The sequence below is a fragment of the Penicillium samsonianum genome (assembly GCF_028829775.1).
Source record: "Penicillium samsonianum strain IBT 33392 chromosome Unknown utg000007l_segment0_segment0, whole genome shotgun sequence".
NCBI classification, from domain to species: domain Eukaryota; kingdom Fungi; phylum Ascomycota; class Eurotiomycetes; order Eurotiales; family Aspergillaceae; genus Penicillium; species Penicillium samsonianum.
In genome coordinates this window covers 404,530-417,872 of record NW_026643265.1, presented here as the reverse complement: position 1 = coordinate 417,872, position 13,343 = coordinate 404,530, and the positions used below count along the sequence as shown (strand labels likewise).

The window sequence follows — 13,343 nt, the reverse complement described above, 5'->3', positions numbered from 1 at the left end:
TCATCTCTATCGTATGCTCTCAAATCCAGCAAAGTTCGTGAGTCGATTCAAGTGCCCCCGCTCGTAACAGAGCCCTGGACCATCAACGATGGATCAACGGGGATGCCCCCGTCGTCTTCATCAAAGTCCAGACCGTTCCCGTTATCATTCTGTGCAGGCTGGTCGAACGGACTTGACTCAAAGCTGAAACCCTGGTCTTCGAGGGTCTTCTGGCGCTCTAATTCAGCTTCCTCGGCTTCCTTCTGGCGTTTTTGAATGCGTCCATGAACATCATCGCCAAATTTCTTCAACCACCACAGATTCGATTTCCGGAAATCCACCAAGGTCTCGATGCTGCGGGGATCGGCAACCTTACTGGTGTCATGGCCCAGAATGGTACAGTTAGGCTCATATGGTTTCATGGATGGGTCACGCTGGCAGGCACCGCAGCTGCATTCCTTGCGGCATTTTGGGCAGAGCCAGTGATGCTTTTCCATGGCCTGCTGGGGGGATATTTCAAAAGCGCGGAACAAACTGCCGTAACAGTAACGCTGGTCACAGTTTGAGCATGGCGCGAGCTTCCAGTTCACTTCGAAATGCAGGCAAACGTGACAGCGGTGGACGTCATCTGATTTGGTCATGAGAGACTGCCGCACTTTGCGGCGCTTTTTGGACCGACTGTTGCCTTCGGATTCACTACCGGCATCCTCAAGCGCATGGTCTACCAGGGGCTTGGGCTTTCTAGGGTCGTTCCAGGGGCGCCGCACCAGTTGCTCTTGACAGATCTCCGCCACAGACTTTTTCCCTGCCTTTCCTCGGGCAACAATGAAAGTGGGGAACTGAGCCTTCAAATCATTGTTGTTCTCATCGGAGGAAATAATCAGTCGCCGCCATGATTCATACTGGTCTGTCAACTGCTTCCATCGAAATTGTTCCATCCACTTGAGGTTGGAAACACAGGCACAGCTTCTACCCATGACGTAGCAATCCATGCATATATCATAAGGGTCCTCGTCGCCGCCAAGAGCATCTGCACAACCGGGACAGGTAAGAAACCTGTTAAAAATGTTGCATCGGCAAAATGAGCAGGTGACGTTGCTTTGAAACTCGTGGTATTCGACGTTCTTCTCCGGCTTCTTTTGTGAGAAGGATTCAGACAACAAAATGTCCTTGTACATATTGAACAGTCGTTTGAAATCGTCCCACAGTTGAACTACCACCGGATGGTCAACTTTTTTTGCTTGCCGCAACAATTTTGAATACCGCTCAAGAGTAAAGTAAACAATAGCTTTATTCTTATATTGTTCATCACGACAGACCATTCGTGCATGCGGTAAAGCTTCACGCAGAGCCAGCTCAAGCGTGTCAACAGTAGTGCGATTCCAGGCAACTTTCATTGTCCGGGTGCCACGGTTCCAAACCTGGTGTGCAGCAAGTGGGGGTACAAGAATAAGGTCACCGGGCTTCTGCTCTACCACCCAGGTCTTGAATGGTGCGATCTCCCATGCATGCAAGGGAGCAAAGAAATCCTCGATGTCAATATCATGACCAAGAACGGACATCCAGTATTCAGAAACAATTCGCCGATCTTTGGTTTCTGTCATGAGCCAAATTGACGATCCCGGTTCCGTTGGCTTGCCGTTTTCTGGAGACCCATCGGACGCCTCGACCATAATGTTGTGACCAAGGCTCGCACACATCTCTTGGTGTGCTGGTGTGTACGTACCCTCATGACCGATATAACACATCAGATTCTCCGCGCGCATTTTTGTAGGCAGACTGCTCATCAAATCACCCGCTGGCGCGATGAGGTCGCCCTGGGTGGACTTGGGGATTCCAGACAGATTCGTTTTTCCAGACGCAGGGCCTTCAAATGCTTTGGGTGCTTCGTTTAGATAAAACAAAGAGGGCGGTAACAGGTTCTCAAGATAAGCGCGCCACTCGGGAGGGCAATCGATATCCTTGAGGTAGAGCCGTTGGACGTCTTTGTTGGTGTAGTTGTGAACTGTCACCTGCCGAGTGAGAAGTGACAGGCTTTCGAGGTAATGGCCCATACTGAAATTCTGCGTCTTCTTTTTTACTAGATCTCGAACTTCCTCAACTATTAAGAGAGGTTGCAGTCAGTATCAACGAACGAAGGATGAGATGATTCGAGAGCGTTAACTCACCTTTCTTCGCGTATTTTTCTCGGAGCCATTTCTCTGAGAAAATACCCTCGTCAAGACGTTGATGGAATCCTCTGATGACCAACGGTCTTCCGCTCAGGACCACTTGGAACAGGACAAGCTTCTCAAAGTCTTCGAGCGGAAATTCCTCAATTGAGTCACAGGTGATACCCATCGCAAATTCGAAATTGGGGGTAGATTCAACCACCCGATGAATGTCCAGAAGAGGCGAGAGGGGCTCGAAAGCCAGGCGGGTTCGATGTGCCGGCATGGCGAGCACAGAGCCCCAGAGGGGGCCAAGATATCGATGTTTACTTGGTGGTAATCGGTGCGACGCTCGCAGGCGCGAAGATCATGGTTTGAGGGAGACAGTTGGTGGTCAGGGCCAAGATCGAGGTCATACGAAGCTCGGAATTGTTGACTAGCCGGCTGGATTGCGCTGGTCTTTGCTGTTGCTGTTGTGCGGGCGTGATTATGGTTGGGACGAGATAAGAGCGGAGTGGGAAGGAGCAGAGGAGTGGGCCGGTACACAGTAGATTGAACAGAAGAGTAGAAGATGTCAATTTAAGCTTGGGAGTCGAGAGGTCTAAAATCAGATAGAGTGATGTGAAAGAAAGTTATGTCGCAGCTCATTCCCTTCAGTTCGGGCGATCATCAACATCTGGGGGAACGCGGGACGCCGCGTCCTATAGCCTCAGGCAGAATTCTACACGCGAACCCTGGGACTGTCACCCATTTATTTCATAATTTCAACTACATATATATTTATTTCTAAGGGACTTGGACCCGACATAGTATAGCTTCTTTAGCTTGAAGGTTTTAATGACCACTCAATGTAAACTTAGTCTCAAATACCATGTGACAGGGCGACTCCATAGATCTGATGCCCCAAATAGGCTTAGGGGCAGGAACGAAGCCGCTTTTTCCTGCATGACGATGTAATTTCCGACATCTCCAGATCTTCAGTGGCCAGACCTTAAAGGCTTCTGAAAGAAATATGAATATTGCCAATTGCCTTAATTGACCCATGTTCGCTTTCTAGATTTCCTGCCCTCGCCATGCTTTCCACCAGCTCCCGTCTCTTCCGCGCTCGACTATCCCCACACAGGAAAAATGTCAACCTCACTGGTCTGTACAATGGGCGCCTTTCCATACTCCCTCGCAATGCCTGTCCCTCAATGCAATTGAAAGGCAGCCGATCTCTCGCTGGTGCCTCATCCAATGCCTTGCGAACAACACAAGTCCAGGTCCGTCACAGCTCGCACTTGCAATCGCCCGCAACACAACCAATCGAGACGGATAATGCGGAGAAGAACCCAGCCACCCACTACATCCCACCGAAGACCGGATTGATCGCGTCACTGCCGAGTTCATGGATACCGTATGCGGAATTGGTGCGGCTGGACAAGCCCACGGGCACATACTACCTATTCTTCCCAACTCTCTTTTCCACACTTCTCGCTGCGCCAATGGCTGGCGTGGCACCTCTCCCCGTCTTGGGCACAGTAGCACTGTTCTTTTCCGGTGCGCTGATCATGCGCGGTGCAGGCTGCGCGATCAACGACCTGTGGGACCGAAACCTGGACCCTCACGTCGAACGCACCAAGTTCCGACCCATTGCTAGAGGTGCACTCTCGCCGAAAAAGGCAGTCCTCTTTACGGGCTCACAGTTGGTGGCTGGGTTGGGCGTGCTTCTTTCGTTCCCTAGTCAATGCCTTTGGTATGGGATTCCTAGCCTGCCTATTGTGGTGGCCTACCCCCTTGCTAAGCGCGTGACCAATTACCCACAAGCTGTACTTGGGCTTGCCTTTTCATGGGGTGCGATCATGGGATTCCCAGCGTTGGGGGTGGACCTGCTTGCCAATCATGATGCCTTGATGGCTGCAGGTGCCCTTTATTCCAGTTGTATAGCTTGGACAGTTCTGTATGATATGATTTATGCACACATGGACATTAAAGACGATGTCAAGGCCGGGATCAAGTCAATTGCCCTCCGCCATGAGCACAACACCAAGGCTGTCCTGAGTGGTCTGGCGGTTACTCAGGTCTCGCTCCTTGCGGCTGCAGGAGTCGCTGCCGGTTGCGGACCCGTTTTCTTCGTCGGCAGCTGCGGCAGTGCTGTTTTGTCGCTTGGTCTCATGATTTGGAAGGTTCAGTTGAAGAGTGTTCGGAACTGCTGGTGGTGGTTCAAGAACGGATGCCTGCTGACCGGTGGAGGGATTTCCTTGGGCTTGCTCGCCGAATATGCGACGCAGTACCTTGGTCTGTACAATACGACGGAGCCGGAGCTTGTGGTGGCCGAGTCAACACAATAACCATGTAACAATATAAATATGCATTCAGGGCTTGGTTCCCTTTCTTCACGGCTTTTGCACCGATCCCGCCACGTATTTTTGGATGACAGTGACGATATCTCTCCAGTCCATCATGCTTCCGGTGCCGACATCTCCACAGGCCGGGCTCTTCTCTATGGGAGGTAGCACAGTCACCCAGCCTTCTGGGTTTGATTCACTCCATCCCCACTGATCACGTATAACTTTAAGCTGCTTCTCGGTCACTGGATGTCGGTACATACATGTGTCCATATCCAAGGCCACAAAGATCATAGGTTTCTGAGTCTTGAATCCTGAATCCACTACACCAGTCGTATCCCAGGCTCTGATGACCGAGAGAAGCAGGTTGTCGGCAATCCCATTGGCCATTTTCGCCATGGTATTTGCAGACATTGGGGCAATCAGTAGAATATGCGCCCCTATGATCATGTCAGTTGGTTTTTTGTATTGTGTATCATATATCTACTTAGCAACTGACATTTTCGCAGCTCAATATGCAGGACTGGTCCTCCACGCGTCCACGACGGAGACCATTCATCTTCGTCCCCGTACATAGCGTCCACGCCATCTATTTGAAGCACAGTGTCGAGGACCGGTTGCTCCAAGCTTTGTCCGACAAGCAACTTCTCCGCTGGCTCGCTGACTAGTATACGGACTGAGATGTTTTTATTACGACATAGCGCCTCCGCAATGTTGGGCAGCTTAATGGTAGCGGCTGCCAGTAGCACATGGATCTTCTTATCATTTGTATACTGCTGGGCAATAAAAGGCGTAGGCGATATTTGAGAATCCATTGCAATACCTTTATTGTGAAAAAAAAAAGCAGACGAAAAGATTGTGAACAAGAAAAGATTACAGGACAGTAGAGCCCTAGAGAGCTTTAGATGTGTGGGGATCGACCAGACCTGCGGACCAACCGCTGATTAAACAATACTAAACCTTTCCCCGAGGCAACTTTACGTTGAACCTCTTCTCTTGTAAACCATCATCATTTTCAAAATCATGTTTTCCAGAGCAGTTGCATCAGTACGTATGAAATGTTCTTTATTCTCCGCAAGATCCCCAGCTCACATTAAACCCGCAGGCTTTCCGCCCGGTCTCGCGGCCAACCTTTTTGCGCCCCGTCCGCTCCGCCATCCAATTCCCCTCGGGCCCTTCCATTCCCTCTGTCCTCCATGCACGCCTTCTGTCTAATGAGACCCGGACGGCGATCGATAAGGCGGTCTCTTCCGCCCCCGTCGTTCTGTTTATGAAGGGTACACCCGAGACTCCGCAATGTGGTTTCTCCCGTGCTACCATTCAAATCCTGGGCCTGCAGGGTGTTGACCCCAAGAAGTTTGTTGCTTTCAACGTACTGGAGGATGCAGAGCTGCGCTCAGGTATGTTGGGATTATCTCGAATGGAATTCCTGCCGGATTTGGATTGCTAATTGTGCTGCGTTTACAGGTGTCAAGGAATACTCTGAGTGGCCCACTATTCCCCAACTATACCTCGAGAAGGAGTTCATTGGTGGTTGTGATATCTTGATGTCCATGCACCAAAATGGTGAGCTTGCGAAACTTCTGGAGACCAAGGGTGTCCTGGTTGCGGCAGATGAATAAATAGCAGCCGAGCCCGAGTGGAAGATGTCAGCCTATCAATTTGATAGATAGCTGTCTCTGTAAAATTATTTGTCCCTAATGTATTCTGGTCCCAATATCCTGCTGGTCAGATAGTTGTTTTGTTGATTTGACAAATGGAAGGTAATCTCCAATCTATCTGCCCCAGTAGACCAAATTGTCACAAGCCGCCATGCAAAACGAACGAGGTAGACGCTTGTTCAAGAAGAAGCCCCAGTTGATGAGGTCTAACATCATATGTACAGTTGATCTTCATTACATGATTAGTATTTTTCTCAAAAATCGACACCCAGCCTACTGAGCTGCTTGGGCTGCTTCGGCTGCCTCTTGTGACTTCACCAGATCCTCAGCAATGGCCTTGTCCAGCTTCGCGCGTTGTCTAGCTTCATAAGCTTCGCGGCTCTTCAAGATACGGCCAACAATTTCGCCAGCGTTCACGTGTTGGAAGGCATGCTGTTCGGCTTCCCGGAAGATTCCCATCTTCTTGGGAGCAGTGTATGGATCATACGTTAGCGGGATGAAGGTCGTAGGTCCATGGTAGACAGCATCGGGAGTGCCCCATGGGATTGCTTTCAGATATGGTTCGCTGGGGGTAAATGGTGCAGAGAATATGACAGCATTGATGTACTTTGGCGAGGGGTTAGCAAATTGAACAGATGAAAGCAAACCAAGGAAAACTTACGCGGCATTGAAGAACGCAGAGACCACGTTCGAAAATGTTCATGATGGGGTAGTTCAAGCCTTTCCAGTGGTTGATCACATCGTCATCATGGATACCCGCGACAATATAGGACGGTGCATAGTCCTCTCCGTGGTCCTTCACCCTCTTTGCAACTTGGTCTGGCTCATACCAGCCACGTTTCCGGCCCTCGGACTCCTCGAGCTCCGTGACTTTGCGCAGGAACGCAATGTGACCGGAGGAAAAGAGGTCGAATCCTCCGTCAACATAAACAACCTTCTGCCCGGGTTTGGGCCCCTTTCCGTCGACTAACGTCTCGAACAGGCCAGCCTCCTCGACGAACTGGTCCATCTTCGCGGTGCCCGAGCCAGTCCATGTCCACACCTGAGGCCCAGGTTGGAGACCACTCTCGTCCGTCGCATAATCCTTGATTCTCTGCAAAAGATCTGTAGCGGAAGCCTTACGCTCCTCGGGGCTTCCATACCCTTCCAGTCCTGCGAGTGTACCCTTCACAGATTTGACAAAGTGGTTCCTGGTGCACAGCAGCATGCGGCCAACAAGATCGGTTGTCGAGATGCCCGGGGTACGTTTGACGACACGGAAGCGTCCAGCGGCTTTGACGAAGCGGTAACAGTCGTTTCCATCACTGTCGGAAGTAATATCGTCTCCGTGGACAACATATTTGCACCCGTAATGGGATACCCAGGGTAGGTAGGTCACATAGGGGGCATAGGGAACACTCTGAGTTGCCCAACGACACGCGTCAACGGCTGCGACACTAGATAACAGGCGAAATTAGGATCAGAACCCAACAGCAAGACTAGTATGTGATCAAACCAACCGTTCTTCCAGTGACATCACTGTTGGACCCTTGTTCTCGAGGATAGCTTCATCGGAGTGTATTCCCACGTAAAGGGCTTTTCCTAGCTGGCGGGCTTGGAGCATAGCACCGGCATGACCTGTAGCGCGATCCATCAATTAGCTCACAGCAATTGACTAGGTGTTAATTGCAAACCTACCGTGGTGGCTGAAGTCGAAGCATCCATCGACCCAAAGTCGGTCCTCCGAGATTGGTAAATCCTCCTGGGGATCAACAGGCCATTGTCCAGGCAGAGGAACCTGCTCCTCGAGGGGTGTTGAGTCCATTTTCACAATAGTACTCTGTAACAAATTCAGAATTGTTCCAAAGTATAGATCTGAATTGTATAGGAGGGGGAGGGGATGTGATCGACAAAGGTAAATTACATAGGGGTACGGATACAGTAATCTTCGGGCCTCGGGGGGCATCACAAGTCTGGCCTGCGGGGAACTTTCTTCGGATCTCCTGAGTCGCAATAACCTTTGAACACAAATATTGGGGTCTTACCTACTCGCCTATCTAGTCTGGTCTATTCGGTTTCTTGCTCTCTCGTCTTTTCTGACACCTCCGCCTTGTCCTGCTATCGACCCCTGTCCACTCTCGTCCGTGTCGCATCATTTCATTTTGCTCCAAAATTGCCCACCAACGCCAATGATTCCCTCTACATTTGCGCCGGGCATCACGCGGCGGGACACAGCCAAGTCCGGTACTGGACATGAAGGGGCATATGGCATCCCACCTCCAGTCATCAGCGGAGGGGGCCTCCTCGGCCCGCAAAGTGCAGGCGCAATCTATCAACACATCCATGAAATGGCCGCCAAACGGATATCGACTCTCGACTATTTGAGAAAGGCGTAAGTGGATCGCAGCCCAGCCAGGCCTGAGCTCTACTAATTTATAACGTGCTACGTATAGTCACGAAGGACGAGTCTATTGGTTTAATACTGTGCATTTCTCCCGGGCTGACATCGCTCGTCTGCCATACTTTGAAGCCCGGAAACTTTCTCGCCGCGCAATCAATTATTTGCTTCTAGGCTTGTCATTGCCAACAATACTTGACGTTAACTCCACGCCATTCGAGTATGTGCGTGCCCTGAATGCTCTACTACTAGAATTTGAAGCATTCCAGCAAGTGCATCCCCCAGATGGCAGCTCCTCGTCAAGTCTTGCAAGGGCCCGTATACCCCAAATGTTCAAGCGGGCGACGCATGCAGGTACCAAGACCCGACGTGCCAGCTCTGCAACCGAGATCGGACTCCCAATGCAGTCCAGTGACCCATCAGACTTGAAGAACACGGCAGGGAATCTCGGATCGGCTTCCTCTGCCTCGGTCACCTCCTTCCCACTCACAGAATCTTCGGATCTTCATCCTGGCGAGGAATATACTTATCTTCTAACGCCATCGTTGCCATTCGAGCCAGACTTCTTTGAGACATTTGCAACCCTGTGTGATGTCTTGATTGACACTTATAGCCGGCTCGCCGCTCTAGTATCATCTCCATCTGTCTGTACGGTGGCCCTGGGCGAGACATTTTCCAAAGCAGATGCCAGGTTACGAAAGATTATGGTGGCCGGCGCAGTGCGTGAGTTCGAAGACGCGAGCCGAAACAGTGTCAAGAGTGAAGTTGCTGGGGTCAGTCGGGTGGTGCTTGGCGGTTTATTGGGATAGCAGCAGGGTCTGGCTGCTATATATTTGGGTCTGGTGTTCATGGTCAGTTTTGACAGGACATGTGGTTGGGCTTTTTATGAGACATGAGTTTATCGAGATAAATGTTGTAAGATAGTAGAATTTCAGATCTAAATTTGAAAGATTCTAATAATACATGTGTGCCGCCTTCTTGATTGGGGCTGCTCAGTACAAAAAGCAGACAACTCGCTCAAAATAACTTAATGCAGAACTTTTTTTGGCCATGCGGATTCGTGAGGCAAAAGGTGGTATTCATGAGCAGATTGAAAGAGTCGAGAATCGAAAAAAAGACAGGTTAAGACAAAGAACTCCACTTGGCGCCACATGCTTGAGTATGTAAAACAGACGCCGGAATATGCAGTAGTCGCTTGATGTTGAATGCTGAGGGGAGAAAGAACAAGAGATATGATGTTGGAAAGAGGTCGCGGGAAGTATGTCGAAGGTATGGGATGCTTATGATTGGAGGCGTTGCTTTTCAAGTTCGCGTTGTTCGCCGAAGACGCGGCGACTCATCTCGAGGACGCTTTCGAATCCTTCGCGGCCCATCTTGGCATTTTCACGGAACCGATCCACGCTTGCCTCTTCGACCTTGTTCTTGATCTTTTGCCATCCACCGCAGAGGGCGGTGATTTTTGCTTCTTGGCTAAATTCGGTTGTGGTGGCCGGGCTGAGGGAGGATTGCCGGTAGATAACAGTCTCGCGGACGCTGAGGACGTTCGACCATGTCAGATTGGTGGAGCACATGGTCACCTTCTTAGCGACCGGATCGACATAGGAAATTTCGTAGACGTGAGAGGTATTCGATCCACCGAGAATCGAGAGAACCCATTGTGGTACAGACTGATCGCACGTGATAAGACGCTCGGTTCGCAACTAGAGGCAAAAGTCAGTACAAAGGTTTCAGTGTATTTTGAGAGTTGTGTTTCAAGGTTGAATGACTCACAATGCCAGTGCTTGGGTCGACGGTTCGAGAGAGCGTGTCTACGCCCACGACGTGTGTAGACTTATCATTCCAAGGACAGTACTTGCGCCAGTTCGCTGTTGATACTTCGTCCCACGAGTAGTCGAACGTGCATCCGGAAGAGAAGACCTTCATAGTGGCGAGTCGCAGTTCACCTCAACGATGCCGTTGGGTCGCGTGGTTTTGGGATATGGTATTTGGATGAAGGACAGCCTTGACAAGCGCTGTAGTGGATAGGATCGGATAGAATTGTAGTGTTAAGGAAGCCGAGTAGATAAAGTAAGACTGATTCAAGCTGAGTGTGAGAGATGGGATGTGCAGGGGTTGCAGAAAGTGAATTAGGTCTAAGTCTAGAAGGAATCGGGAGGCAAATATGAGCAAGTCAGATAGAAGAAAATGGAGAAGAGTGGATTTTAACGATCTACCGTCTGAGGGGAAAATCCTTTCTTTTTTCCCTTCGGGTCAGGACCAGGGCGCGTTCGGAGCGCCACAGCGCCACATCGCCACCGGGTTTTCCCGGCTCTTGCTTATCTAATCAGAGGCGCAGCTTGCACCAGACACCTGGGCAGATATGCAGCTGATATGTTCCAGAACGTCCAATCAAGTCTATTCAATACATATTCCCCTATCCAGGTCTTTTATATTTCTCCTTTTCTCCACACCATGGTCGAACTCAGGAAACGCAAGGCGCCAGCCCCACTCCCCGTCGCAGAGAAGAAGACAAAACAAGCTCCCAAGCCCAAACAAGACGCAGATGCTACCGATAATGATACTGAAAAAAGCCCCGCGCCAACGGTCCCTGAGGTGGATGATACAATCGACATAGAAACTTTCGGTGGCGAGTTTGAGACAAACGAGGGTGAAAAAACAACTTTGAAGAAGCTCCTCGAGGAGAGCAAGTCGGGCGTTGTTTTCTTTACTTACCCCAAAGCCTCAACACCTGGCTGTAAGTCCCTGTATCATGCTCAGTGCTTCTCTTGAGAGGACCGGGCTGTGTTCTTTGAATACTTTGCAATTATCCTACTCCAGCAGATCGCTTACGCCGCTTCATCCAGGTACCAAACAAGCTTGCTTGTTCCGTGACAACCACACCCACTTGACTTCTACTGGTCTTTCTATCTACGGCCTTTCAGGCGATTCCCCCAAGGCCAACACTACGTTCAAGACAAGACAAAACCTACCTTACCCTCTCATGTGTGACCCCAAGGCCACTCTTATTGCAGCTATTGGGTTCAAGAAATCCCCCAAGGGTACATTGCGAGGTGTCTTTGCCGTGGATAAGAAGGGTAAGGTCTTGCTTCGCGAGGCTGGTGGCCCAGATGCAACTGTGGACGCCGTACAGAAGATTGTTGCCAATGCGGCTAGTGTGGAAGATACTAAGGAGGAAGGTGGTGAAGCAGAGTGATTCAACTCGAGTGAGTGGTAGTGTACAGTCACAACCACAACAAACGACACTAAGATAACAGATATTGCATGCATGGCACCATCTATGGTGGTTTATTTGTCTCGGTGTACGTGTTCGGCGTAGATTATTAGGGACATGAGTCGGGAACTATCAGGTTGTTTTGAATGCTGTGGATTCCAATCTATACAGTTTAAAACACTGGAACAACACACTTGATTCCTTGCAGCTTCCCCCTATCCATTGACCATCATACCTCCGTTGGGATGCAAACACTGTCCGGAAATATAGCTGCTGTCCTGGTTTGCAAGGAAAACGAAACATGTTGCGACCTCGCTAGGCTGACCCGGTCGACCAATCGGCACCGTATGGAACTGTTCCATGGCCCCGGTTTGCATTGTTGAGGGAATTAGGGGCGTCCAGACTTGTCTTATTAGTATCTGACCTAAAATAGAGATGTGGATGACCTACTTGGACCTGGGCAAACACAATTGACTCGAATGCCTTTCTTCAACTGCTGGTTTGACAAGGCGCGAGTAAACGCGACAATTGCTCCTTTAGTTGAGGTGTAATCCAGGAGATCGCCTCGGCCAATATAAGGGTTGACGGATGCGCAATTGATGATGGTAGATCCCGTCTTCATATGCACAAGAGAATATTTGGAAAGATAAAAGAAGGAGTGAATGTTGGTGTCAAAGGTTTTCTCCCACTGGGATCTTTTGGTGCATTAGTAGGATGCATTGGCCGAAGACCAGTAATAATGTAAGGCAACTCACTCATCGAGCTCGCTAATATCACTCAGCATGTCTTGGAACGCCGCGTTGTTCACAAGAATGTCAATGCGACCCATCTTTTCCAGAGCCACATCGATGATCTTTTGACAATTCTCCTTCTTGCGAATATCGGTAGCGATAGTATGGCACTGCTGTCCATATTGTTCGACTCTCTTTTTTGTCTCTTGCGCATCCGTCTCCTCTTCTGGCAAGTAAACGATGACACTTGACGCACCCTCCATTGCAAACAGGATTGCAACTGCCCGGCCAATTCCGGAGTCACCACCAGTGATGATTGCTCTCTTTCCTTCGAGCTTTCCAGCGGCTTTGTAGATCTGATAACCGTAATCCTCGGTAGGAATATGATTAGACACAGGCTTGGGTTCTCCCATGTCGGACTGCAGACCCGGCTTTGACAAGTGTTGAACAGGAATCTTGTGGCCTATATGAGGAAGTATTGTGTCAGAAATCAATATCTAGACAAACAACACTTACTCACCTGGCGCAAACTGGGATTTAGACCCGCTGGCCTCTTGCTCGATATACTGGGTAACCGGCATATTGGCAGGTTTAGGGCGTTAGTACGGACAAGAGTAGTGGATATAGACAACTTTTGTAAAATTTGAGAAGATGGTACAATTATCCATGCAGGAAACCAATCATTTAAGTAAGACAAGTGATATATGGCCACCAAAACCCAAGGCTGGCCATCAATGTCACTATGATGACCTACTTACATTCCATTGCTTCAAAGCTTTGCCTATATTGGGGCGATGTACAACCTACCAGTGATGAGAGCATCTCTGTTCTAGACCTTACCTGTGGCGGTGGGTTAATCGATCACGTTGGACTATTCGATCCTTCGTTGTTGTAGCCACAAGTTGAC

The 13,343-nt window shown here is 49.8% G+C and overlaps 9 protein-coding genes across 9 annotated transcripts; 4 read left to right on the top strand and 5 right to left on the bottom strand.

Annotated features, from left to right (window-relative positions):
* Window positions 1-47: 47 nt before the first annotated feature.
* N7471_010973 (putative JmjC domain protein) lies at window positions 48-2,415 on the bottom strand (the record flags this gene model as incomplete). Its single annotated transcript, XM_057283692.1, has 2 exons — window positions 48-2,080; window positions 2,148-2,415. The coding sequence occupies 2 exons, from the start codon at window positions 2,413-2,415 to the stop codon at window positions 48-50; spliced, it is 2,301 nt and encodes a 766-aa protein (XP_057129958.1).
* A 699-nt stretch (window positions 2,416-3,114) lies between these two features.
* On the top strand, window positions 3,115-4,459 carry N7471_010972 (putative para-hydroxybenzoate-polyprenyltransferase Coq2; the record flags this gene model as incomplete). The annotated part of the gene is made up of 1 exon (XM_057283691.1): window positions 3,115-4,459. Exon 1 carries the CDS (start codon window positions 3,203-3,205, stop codon window positions 4,457-4,459), a length of 1,257 nt encoding a protein of 418 aa, XP_057129957.1. The 5' UTR covers window positions 3,115-3,202.
* A 37-nt stretch (window positions 4,460-4,496) lies between these two features.
* N7471_010971 (putative flavoprotein) lies at window positions 4,497-5,317 on the bottom strand. The gene is made up of 2 exons (XM_057283690.1): window positions 4,956-5,317; window positions 4,497-4,896 (listed from the first exon to the last, which is right to left on the bottom strand). The coding sequence occupies exons 1-2, from the start codon at window positions 5,269-5,271 to the stop codon at window positions 4,505-4,507; spliced, it is 708 nt and encodes a 235-aa protein (XP_057129956.1). The 5' UTR covers window positions 5,272-5,317; the 3' UTR covers window positions 4,497-4,504.
* A 162-nt stretch (window positions 5,318-5,479) lies between these two features.
* N7471_010970 (monothiol glutaredoxin GRX5) lies at window positions 5,480-6,078 on the top strand (the record flags this gene model as incomplete). The annotated part of the gene is made up of 3 exons (XM_057283689.1): window positions 5,480-5,503; window positions 5,562-5,856; window positions 5,924-6,078. 3 exons carry the CDS (start codon window positions 5,480-5,482, stop codon window positions 6,076-6,078), a joined length of 474 nt encoding a protein of 157 aa, XP_057129955.1.
* Window positions 6,079-6,390: 312 nt separating this feature from the next.
* N7471_010969 (ethanolamine-phosphate cytidylyltransferase) lies at window positions 6,391-7,921 on the bottom strand (the record flags this gene model as incomplete). The annotated part of the gene is made up of 4 exons (XM_057283688.1): window positions 6,391-6,723; window positions 6,779-7,553; window positions 7,617-7,734; window positions 7,795-7,921. The coding sequence occupies 4 exons, from the start codon at window positions 7,919-7,921 to the stop codon at window positions 6,391-6,393; spliced, it is 1,353 nt and encodes a 450-aa protein (XP_057129954.1).
* A 364-nt stretch (window positions 7,922-8,285) lies between these two features.
* Window positions 8,286-9,303, top strand: N7471_010968 (uncharacterized protein; the record flags this gene model as incomplete). Its single annotated transcript, XM_057283687.1, has 2 exons — window positions 8,286-8,488; window positions 8,550-9,303. The coding sequence occupies 2 exons, from the start codon at window positions 8,286-8,288 to the stop codon at window positions 9,301-9,303; spliced, it is 957 nt and encodes a 318-aa protein (XP_057129953.1).
* A 471-nt stretch (window positions 9,304-9,774) lies between these two features.
* Window positions 9,775-10,417, bottom strand: N7471_010967 (putative mitochondrial protein sorting (Msf1); the record flags this gene model as incomplete). The annotated part of the gene is made up of 2 exons (XM_057283686.1): window positions 9,775-10,194; window positions 10,265-10,417. 2 exons carry the CDS (start codon window positions 10,415-10,417, stop codon window positions 9,775-9,777), a joined length of 573 nt encoding a protein of 190 aa, XP_057129952.1.
* A 447-nt stretch (window positions 10,418-10,864) lies between these two features.
* Window positions 10,865-11,769, top strand: N7471_010966 (thioredoxin peroxidase DOT5; the record flags this gene model as incomplete). The annotated part of the gene is made up of 2 exons (XM_057283685.1): window positions 10,865-11,228; window positions 11,338-11,769. The coding sequence occupies 2 exons, from the start codon at window positions 10,865-10,867 to the stop codon at window positions 11,685-11,687; spliced, it is 714 nt and encodes a 237-aa protein (XP_057129951.1). The 3' UTR covers window positions 11,688-11,769.
* Window positions 11,770-11,920: 151 nt separating this feature from the next.
* N7471_010965 (oxidoreductase, short-chain dehydrogenase/reductase family) lies at window positions 11,921-13,017 on the bottom strand (the record flags this gene model as incomplete). Its single annotated transcript, XM_057283684.1, has 4 exons — window positions 11,921-12,108; window positions 12,156-12,400; window positions 12,461-12,899; window positions 12,957-13,017. The coding sequence occupies 4 exons, from the start codon at window positions 13,015-13,017 to the stop codon at window positions 11,921-11,923; spliced, it is 933 nt and encodes a 310-aa protein (XP_057129950.1).
* Between the last annotated feature and the right edge of the window lie 326 nt (window positions 13,018-13,343).

Excerpts from the sequence above, each read along its gene's own strand:
- N7471_010971 (XM_057283690.1), bottom strand. The coding sequence starts at position 5,271 with ATGGATTCTCAAATATCGCCTACGCCTTTTATTGCCCAGCAGTATACA. Across the intron at positions 4,897-4,955 it reads GCATATTGAGCTGCGAAAAT|GGGCGCATATTCTACTGATT; the intron begins GTCAGTTGCTAA and ends ACATGATCATAG.